This window comes from Lissotriton helveticus, chromosome 4_1 (genome assembly GCF_964261635.1).
Source record: "Lissotriton helveticus chromosome 4_1, aLisHel1.1, whole genome shotgun sequence".
Classification (NCBI taxonomy): Eukaryota; Metazoa; Chordata; class Amphibia; order Caudata; family Salamandridae; genus Lissotriton; species Lissotriton helveticus.
In genome coordinates this window covers 1,621,022,160-1,621,032,911 of record NC_136063.1, presented here as the reverse complement: position 1 = coordinate 1,621,032,911, position 10,752 = coordinate 1,621,022,160, and the positions used below count along the sequence as shown (strand labels likewise).

General features: G+C 41.6%; 1 protein-coding gene across 1 annotated transcript in view; it reads right to left on the bottom strand.

The window, feature by feature from the left end:
- Positions 1-529: 529 nt before the first annotated feature.
- Positions 530-10,752, bottom strand: part of KBTBD2 (kelch repeat and BTB domain containing 2) — a 169,209-nt gene continuing 158,986 nt past the window's right edge. Inside the window, exon 4 of the mRNA XM_078688246.1 lies at positions 530-3,271. Coding sequence (XP_078544372.1) covers positions 1,736-3,271 — 1,536 coding nt within the window. The 3' untranslated portion in view covers positions 530-1,735. The remainder of the gene's footprint in view (positions 3,272-10,752) is intronic.

Here is a 10,752-nt window from a genome sequence, read left to right as displayed (position 1 = left end):
TAGATTATTAATGACAAGACTGAACCTTTTTTTGCCATCATGTGCCTATTTGTGAAACAAAGGGAAATATGCAGATTTTCTCTGCCAAGCCTAGCATTCCTCTGGAAATGATTTTGCTGTAACAAACCGCACACCTAACCAGCACTAGTTCTGAGCAGCTGCTGTAATTGGTATAATGTGACATATTCCTATGCATTCCGATTATATATTGTATCAGAGACTGGAAAAGCTGTTCAGAAAAACCTTGTAGCAACTGAGTGAAAAACACACCACTTCCCCAAATGAGAAAAGGAACAGCAGCTAAATATACAAAACAGGAAAACCTTGAATAAAGAAACATGCATTTTTTGTATATATGCTCTAACTACCAACTAGACGAATGAACTTATAGTCTTGGCAACAAGCTGTTCTTAAATATGAAAAATCGGTGGTTCATTCACAGTAACAAGCCAGACAGGCTCCTATTGAAATAATAACATGGCTCTTTGAACATGTACAACTGCACCACCAAGTAAACACCACAACAATGTTCGGTTTCTTTTTTTAATAAATTAATGTCATTCAAAATACAGTGCCAGAACAGGATGCAGCTGAACATGCTAGTAGGGTTTGTCATGAAGCACCTGTGCTCATGTAAGATTGGAGGTGGCGCCTCACTACTGCTAGTGGTTCCTGGGATTAATGCCAGAGCAGCACTAGGCATCTGCTCGCCTGCACAGAGTACAGAATATTCCTGAACAGTTCACTCTCCTCCCACCCCCCCAGAAAAGGTCAAATAAAAAAATGATAGCTACAGAATATCTAAACACAATCACACTACAGTAATGCATGTTATTAAATTAACAAAACGACCTGGTTATTCCAAACTAAAACTTTGTTTTACGATGGAAAATACATCAGCAGCAGGAAGTAATATGCATGAGCCCATGTAACTGTATTACAGAGTGTGGAGGAGTTTGATTAACGCGCTCCACATAGACCCGCACTATGAGGGGCTAGCAATTCTATTGCAAGCCCAGCAACTTAAGTCCACATCTGGTAAATTACCAGCTGCTTGGAAGACCTGTGTTCTAAAAGGACAGGTACAGATAGGTTAGTGAAAACAGAGAACATGCACCTAATAACAGTGACTGAACCTGCAGCCATGATTTGCTCTGCATGTTACCATAAAACAGAGATCCACCCTTGCTATAACTGGCAGACCAAATGGGATTTGGTTATTATTCAGGTTTTTCTTTCATGGAATTTATTTATCAACACATCAGTGATAAGTGCACCGGAATTCAACCTTGAGACCATTCAATAACCAGTCCAGCACTTATTAAGAAGTTCAAAAATAAATGGAAGAATCTGCAGAGCATTTTGTTTTACATACCACCCTAGAAATAGTAACTGCCTTGAAGTAAACTCTTCCTTAACGGAAACCCTTCAAAGGGCAAGGATCAATGCATTACACACAATTCAAATGCGTAAGCTGGCATAATATACACAAAGGTTTCTGTCAATTATTTGATAAAATATTTTTGATTATGGAAGCCTATGTCCCCATAAAAATTCACTAATTTGTACAGAACATTAACGGCTACAAACATGTTAATAGGGCATAAAAATAAAAACGTATTAACAAGAAGTCTGATGGTTTCCAGCCCAATTCTTTCATAAACAAAATGAGTCTCAGTTCATGAATGCTTTATGCAAGAAAATCTCCTGAGTCAAGTCTTTTAATCCCCAGAAGCTATACAGGTGGCAGAGTTACCATCTCTCCGTCCAGCTCAAATTCATCGTTCCCGTCCGGTGAGAAGAGATATGTTGGAGGTTTCCATGGAGATACTTCAAGGCAAGATGGGTAGAGCTTCCCTACGGTGCAGCGAAAGTCTTTGCCTAAATCCCAAAACACACGCTCAGATATTTGTTGCCGCAAAAACCACTGATCAACTTCCATATCATACTGGTAGATGGCATATTTGGCTCTTTCGTTCATGTGCGTTTCTCGGATGAAGACACATAACGAATTGGAGATAACCACAGCGCGGACACAAGGGTCAGAGTATCGCTTTGCAGGGATATTGGCGGCCATCCTCCACTCATTTTTATTCACATCGTACACTTCCACTGTTACAGATGACCCATCAACAGTGCTGGTTGGAACCCTTATACCAGAATTGTTGCCAATATGCAACCCTCCAACATAAAAAATGTTATCACCAAAATCAGCAGCTGAAGCAAAGCATCTACTAGTTTGCCGTGTGGCCATTTCCACCCATGTACTTGACCTTGGAAAATAACAGTATGTTAAATTGTGTGCCATAACGTAAATACAGTCATGTACAACTACTGCAGCATTCCACTGCCATGCACAGGGCAATGGGCTTACCATAGTCCACTCATCCTTCTCAGAGTCATACCTTTCAACAGTTCTTCTATTGAGTTCGCCACCTACACTATCTCCTCCAATTGCATAGATATACCCTTCGCAGCAGACTAAGGAAGGCTTTAGGCGAACAAACTTCATTGGGGTCTTTGGAATCCAAGCATTTTGCTGTGCATTAAACCAGTAAAAACAATTCACCGTTCTAAATGCAGCTTGCAGTTTGCTTGCTTTGCTGTGATTGCTTTTTGCATTTTTCAGAGGAACTTGGCCACCTGCTATGTAGATGTCATTGTCAGGAGTTACAAGAGTACCAACTTTGTGCAAATCAGCGGGAGGATTGCAAAGCTTGTAAACCTTTTCTGCTTGGGGACTGTAACAGACCGACGAGTAATAACCACCAGAGTTTTCAGCAGCAGCTTCGATGAATATTATCATTTCTTCTTTTGTCATGCCAAGTCTTGGCTTGAAGAACCTGGGCATAGACTTGTACAAGCCTTGAACTACCACAGATTTATCGTTTGGTGGCAGACCCTGGAACCACTCACGCTGAATCACTTCTGAGAGAGCATCGATCCTGATGTGGCTAAGAACAGTGGACAAATACTGCGAACGTGAAACAGTGTTGTACTCCAGCCAGGACATTGCAGCCTCACGAACAGTCTCTTCTTTCTCCACATTTAAATTGTCACTACTTACAAGGTCTATCAGAAGGTCACTGGACAGCTGCATGAAAGCTTCCTGGTGGCAAACAGCAGTAAATTTGTGTTCCACCATCCTTTTTGCACTCTGTTTCAACTCTTCACAGCTAAACAGGTCAGCGAAACTCAACAATCGCACACAGTTTTCGGCATTTATTTTCTTGATTAAATATTCTCTACAGCGATGCAATACATCATCCACCTGTAATTCAAAATAGAGCATAATTAGTTATGGCAACATTTTTTAAATGCAATATGTTTATATGTATACACATAAGTTTGGAGTTTAGTGTAGAAGGCATTTCAGTGATTCAAATATTTTAAGGTGAAATCAGAAACTAAATATATAATGATCAAGACTCATTTCACACAGAGTTAAAGTAGTATGGCTCAAATGGAATGGAACCTCATCAAACTTGAGATGAAAAAAATGCAAGACAGCAAACCTTTTGCTCTGCTCCTATGTTCTGAAACTTCCTCCCCACCCTTGATCTACACGTTTTTTTGCAACAGGCTCTTCATCTCTTCAAGCAACACCACAATATCAGGCAATACTCTGGAAAGTGGACACCAGCGGGGCTCCTGGTTAGAGACCTGCTCTCTCTCTCCCCCTGCAGCTCCGCTGGTGTGAAGCTGCCTGTGCAGTGCCCTGTGCAGGTAGGTGTTCGAGGACTTCCTCCACCTGCAGGCTCCTGCCTGCGCCTCAACCCTGGTGGTCCAGAGGGAGAGCCTTGCTCTTCTGTCTGTTGTCACGGTGTCCGTTTTTCTGTCCTACCCTTATTGTGCCTCTGTACCTTTATTTGTAATCTGTTAATTGTTGCCTTGTCATTCTCTGCCTGTTTTGTTTTTCTACCCGTTTCCCTTTCCTGCTGCTGCTGCCACTGCCCCGCGGCCCCTTCCGCCTGCCAGTTCCCGCTCCTACCTCCCAGCTGCGCTTCCCTTCCCCCATCCCTATTTAATGGCAGCCGCTGTGCGGGCACGCCGAAGGCACACCAATGGCAAGTCCATCTGCGCCCGTCCTTGACCCAACCACGACCAGCGCCAGGGACCCTGGCTCTCGATCACCCACCGCTACGACTCAGCTGCCCTCCTCACACTCAACCGCGGAAGAAACAACTGCCAGCTGTCCACGCCTAACCTCAGCGACCCCACCTCCTCCACCCTCCTGGACAACCTCAGACTGAAACAACTCGTCACCACCCCCACCCACAAGGCAGGACGTACCCTCGACCCCATCTTCGCAAGAAGTAACATCTACTTCAGCGACACCACGCAAGCCCCATGGACGTACCACCACTGCGAGCACGAACAGGGTCTTTGAATACATCATCGGCATGTCTCATCATGCCTTTGAGCATAAGGAGAGTCTATCTGTGTGTACTACTCAAGGTTTTAAACAAGAAATCTTCCTCTATGAATTCTTTGTGTAATTGTACGCCATGAGATCCTGCAGCTCTGGCAAGTCATTCTAAAAAACTTACATTGTTATAAGGAGGGGAAGGCTTGGCAGGGTAAAGGTCTGGGTCATTGTCTGTAGGTGAATCAGTATTGTAGTCTTTCCAGGGATCTACAGGTACATGAGTGCCTACATCATCATCATCATCATCATCATCATCATCATCATCATCATCAGGCTGTGGTGGTAGAGAGATAAGTATATTTTATAATGCTGGAGAAGGTGGTGAATGTGTAGGGGAACGTGGTGGAGGAGAAGGGTTAGTACTGACATTCTTCCTCTTTGAAGAGGATTAATGTAAAGTTCCTTTTGTTTTGGGTCAGATTTGGGAGGTGGGATGTCAAAAATCAGATCCTGCAGCTTCGAAGGAGCATTTTTGACTTTTCAGCGCAGGAGGTTTGGATTCCAAAGCAGTTTTCGATTTTGGCGTAGAGGGTTTCGGCTCGGTGCCTGACTTTGGCCAGCTCGATCCCGAGCCGGAAGGCTTAATGATGTGTTTGGGTGCCGAGACGGGAGGCAGGGCGTTAGAAACATCTCTTGATGCAGAGAGTGGGCAGGATATGGTACCGAAGCCTTTTATTTGGTCTGAATTGGATTTCGGGCAATAGATGTTCGGTACTCACGGGACGTTGACCTTGCAGTCTGTAGTCCTAAATCTCAGAGTCTGATTCCGGAATAGATACAGGTTCTTCCTTCTCTTCTTGGGCCCCTTGTGCTTCGAATTCTTCTTGCTCGGATCCTTCACCGAAGATGTCCAGCGTGTATTTCACGACGCTGAGCCAGACGATCGTGGAGCAGTCCTGTTCGTTGTGCTCCGGAGATAAGCACAAGCAGTACACTTCGCGCGAATCGGTGCGTGGATACTTTGCGTGGCACCGAGGCCAAAATTTGAATGGAGTCAATTCTATCGACTGTGAGGTGGACCGCGTCGACGCGGTCAGGCCCAACGGCCTTCCACGAGTCTTCTGATCGAAATAGACATTTTCTTCAACTGATACGCTGAGAAGTGGGATACGTGTACGAAACAATACTGATGCGGGTAGAGTGGACTGCGCACCGAGGGTAACCCGAAGAACGGTTTGGAACAGGAGAGTAGCAATGCACATCCAAACCCGATGGCGGAAAAAAACAATCTAACAATGGAGTCGATGGCCATATGCGCTATCACCGAAAGGAGGAGTCACATTACCTCGTGACTGGAAAGACTTCTTCAAAGAAAAACAACATGCAAACACCTGGACCAAACACTAGATGGAACGAGTATGCAAAGCATGTGATCTACAGCTCACATGCCTCGAACCAAGATATTTCTGCGGGTGTCAGTTTAGGCTATCTAAGAGGTATGGTTGAGGCTTCCCTGGTAGATAAGACTCATTCAAGGGAGATAAGATGGTTGAAGCCTTTGAGGACCGGATGTCTAACAGATATGAGGTTAATTTAACCTGCCTGTTTATGACAATTTTCCAGGCTGTATAGGGGATACAATCCGATTTTAGAGGTGTGCTTTCGATTTGAAGTGAGCTTATTGCATTTTGAGCTGGTTGGTACCAAGGATTCCCTGGGCTCTCAAACGTTTCTTTTAAGCAGGCTTTTAGAGTGTTTTCCTGAGCTTCTAATACCCTTATATAGAATTTCAGAGTGTCAGCATCTCTTGTCAGTGATTGTTTTGGGAGTCCGAACTCTAGCCGCAGTCCCACCCTCTGTATGTATGTGGGGAGTTAAAAAAATCACTTGTAGGCCCAATGTTGGGTGTGGTCTTGGTTAGCCACACACTACTCTGGGAAGGCCTGTTGCATGTAGTGTAAGGCCAAGAGAAGAGTGGCTTTTATTACCTTTAGTATGAGGTCGGCTTAGGCGCTGTTCAAGGTCTGGTTGAAACTGATCAAGCTGTGTGTTATGGCTTTCTTTTCCAAGGCGGCTAGGTAGACCAAGGGTCTGGAGGGCTCGCTGAACCAGACCCCTAGATAATTATACTTAATTGTTGTTTTGATGGATGGACTCCCATACTCCAGGTTAGGAATTTCATTTTGTGTGATGACCAAGAACCAGGACTTTGGTCTTGCCCTGGTTGATTGAGAACGTTGGCCTAGTTTTATTCCTGTAGCCTGTTCAAGGCGAGTTAGATTCCGGTTTTGGTGTGGTCTATTATGACGGTGTCATCAGTATAATGTAATAGGTGTAGTTTTGAATGGCCCAGATGTGGTGGAACCATGCAGCTAGGCTCCAAGAAACTCCACAGATTGGCTGTATGGAGGATGAAAAGGAAGGGGGCAAGGACGCACCCTTGCATCAGGCCACCGTTGTTAGTAATTTTTGAAGATCTGGTTGAGGGGCCTGTTCGCACCCGTACCCATGTGTTTGTGTGTAGAGAGAGAGGAGCTCCAAGGAGTAGCCGGGGTCTCCCCCAAGTATTTAATTTTCTTCAAAGAGTGCTTTGGGACCACTTTGTAGAAAGATGCACTGAAGTCGGTGAAAGAAGTAGCGAGGGGGTTGACCTTTTTTTTAGCTGTTCAGTGACTCAGGATGGCTAGTGCTGTGATACTGTCGATTGTGGAAGCATCAGTGCGGAACCCAGTTTGGAAGAAAGGCAAGATATTTTCTACAACCCATTCTTCTAGCAATTTGAAAAGACACCGGGCATAGACCCTGGCCTCTTAATCTAACACGGCTATAAGTCTGTAGTTAGAAGGGATGGTTGAGTTCCTTTTTTATAGGGTCGATTCTCTCCATGACTCAGGGATCTATGCTACAGTGTAGGCTTGGTTGAAAAGGGAGGGGGGTGGGGGCGACGGCGTAACACCTTGGCGCAGCTTTTGCCAATTTGGGGTTACCAAGCTGAACATTACAGGTTTAGGAGGGAGCACAGGCACTAGGGTCTTGGCAGCAGACTCCAGCGCACTATCAGTCATAACCAACAGCATCTGGAGCAAAAAGTAAGGGTGATTGTACAAAAAGGGGCACTTGCCTACAGTAAGGTAGAAGGATAGATTCTGGACTATTGAAAATGCTTATTGGACTCCAAATACACTACACAGACTGGGTCTACTAGATTCCAATCAACGCTAGAACTGTGGAGAAGAAAATGAGGACCTAAACAATATGTTGTACTACTGCATATACAGCAAAGCCCTCTGGTCCAAAAAACAGACGCTTTTGCGAAAAAAATCCTTCACATCCACATGGAATTAAACCCCACTATTGTAGCCTTGGGTAGCTATGCATTTATACCTACTTTGCCATTAAAAAAAAAAATCTGAACTTTTACTGATTGATCTTTTCTCGGCTCATGGTCTCAAAAGCATACCATCAGAGTGGAAAAACAAATTAACTTTTTTCCAAATTTCGTGGGCCTGGTTCTGCTTCACAAGAAGTGTCGATAATATGTACTCCTCAAAAAACCACTCAATTTGCTCACCCAAACAACTCTGGAATAAAATCGAGCTCCACCTATATAATAACAATCTACAATGAACACAACATGGGTGTATCCTTTTGACATCGATTAAGTACATAAAAATCACCTCTATTAAGTCAAACAAATCTCCACTACTTCCAGTCCCACATGGATGTCATAATATTGCTAAAGGTTATTTTACTGGCGAGTGCCACAACCTCGGTCTTCATTTCCTTCAAACTCTCTCATTATTCCTTTAAATACCTTATTATTTTTCTCTTTCTATCTACGCGGACACATTTTCACCACCATACAACACATAATACTTTATTACTACACGTATGCCACCTACAATGAGCACTCACTCTCAAATCTAGTTAGAACAGATTGTTCAGCCTAAAATCTGGGATTTATGATACAAGTTATTTTTATCTCAAAGACTCAAGCGCACTACTCTGACTCTGTAGCACAATATGCTGCAAACTAATGATTGCCATTTTTCAAATGCAGTAAGTGACATACATTATGTGATAAACTTTCTGATAAATATATTGATCTCTGCATCTTGAGTCAACTAAATTATTTAAAAAATAAAAATGTAAGAAATCATTTTTTTTTAAAAAGTTACTCTTACTATTTCAATGATTGGGACAGCTTTTACCAGTTGAGGTTAGGCAGTTCCAGAAGGGTCATGGCATTGGAGTGCTAGGAACATATGAGAAGTGCAAGGCTATCTAGTGTCAAATGGACAATCTATTTTCAGTTTTTGTGTGTGCAGGAAATGAAGTATTTAATGGTCTTCTACGTAAAAAAAAAAAGACCAATTTTTATTCAGCTGTCAGATCATACTGAAGCTTAATTTAAACAAGCAAGGGACTGGTAGCAAAAATCTGATTGCAACCCGCAACCAGTATTTTTGTGACCAGTCAACAATTTTGAGAACTGACGTATGTACTAAAAGGTTGGTTCATAAAATGTGTGGGTCGCATTCCGATCCTGGACTAATGACCATCCCAAACCCTTTTTTTTTTTTTGGGTAAAGGTTCATAAATCTGCAAAAGCATTACCACCCAAAATCAGGAGCGAGTCATTTTTCAAAGTTTTGCGACTTGATTAGGGTCAAAAACATTGATAAATCACATACCAATTCGTAATTCATTAGAGTTGACTAGAACACACACCTTCCAATTTGCAAATCAATATCTATTGAGAAAGCCATGTCCGGAGCTGGTAAAAGTTTACCTACTCGTAAAATGGATTTAGCACATCCAAAAAAGCATTTCAACAGTTGCAAATACTGAATGTATGATGAGACATTTTCTTCAGAAGGGATCAGATTTCTAGTTCTTGGTTAGCATGCACAGGGAAGTGTAATAGAAGGGCAAAACCCACATATCTGAAGGCTCTTCAGTATGAGAAGGAGACAAACGTTTATCAGCAAAGTGTTGGAGCTTACAGAACCTGTTTTGGAAACACACAGCAAGCCTGCTCGAGATGTTAAGAATCTAACTAAGTGGGATACAACAAAAAAATCTTAGAAAAAGGTAGGTAAAAACTCCACAAGCTAAATGTCGTACATTCAGTTAATCCATAAACGAATCCCTTCGATAATACAGAAGGCATATTTAGCTGTGAAGACCTATTGATTCTCTCTGGCACAATTAAGCTAAGTAGTAACAATGAAAATAATTCAAGTGCTGCAACACACTGAAGATCATATGCATGCAAAAAATTAATAGTTTACAAGGGACAAGTTATTTCTGTGAACACCAATGGAAAGTGAATAAAAAGAATGGACAAGCACCACTAGAACTGAGAAAAATCAAACAGACTAAACAAATATAAGAACTGAAACATTTCGAGTTAAAAGCACTTTCCATATTTGGATCAAGAGGTTAGCAAATTTGAGATCTAGGCACTCAATTTCCAATTGATTTAACCTGCCAGTATATATAATGCATCTGGCATACCCAAAAGACAGCTTAATTCTTTTTAGGATATTGGCTTCATCAGATGCTATTTGGCTGCACATGTTCTCAATGTGTTTCACAATATACAAGTATCCAACTATCCTTCATATAATCATAACGTTAAAGAATGTGAGGGTGCAAAGGCGGAATATATTTCAGTAACTAAAAGCTTCCATTATCTCAAACATTTAACCTAGTCAGTATATTTTTAACATTAAAATTACTGTAACACTATCTCCTCTCACATTATGATTAATGTAGATATTTTAATTCTATGTCAGGACCCGGAGGCAAGGATTAGGCTGCTGTTCTTTAATTTAACCCGTTACGAAAGCTATTACATAAAGTGCCCTGAAATTTATTTTACTGTTCACCTTACTTTACACCATAAGCTTTGATAAATACCCACATTATATATATTGAAATGAATTAAATGGAAGTTAAGGTAATTTTCTTGTCTCTTAATCTTAAATTTAAAAAAAACGACTTAATATTAATGCATTTATTTCACATATAAGCGCTCAGCCTAACAATAAGCAAAAAGAAGATTTCTAATGTAAATAGCTTAGTGAATTAAATTATTATAAATTGTTTTGTTTCACACAAGGAAACCTTAAAGCCCTGCTAGCAACCCCAACACACAACTATTGCATTTACTATAATTATTTTATCTATTTTTGATTACAGTTTCAATTATATTTGACACCGCTTACCCCAATCAAATTTATTCTACTAAAACTGAAAAAATAAGGATATTTGGAATGGTCACTATAATTAAACTACAATTTAGCAACAATGTCTCAGGGCAGTGAAAAACATTTTCCACGTAGAGGGTCCAATCAAATTGGATAGATTAAAAATTG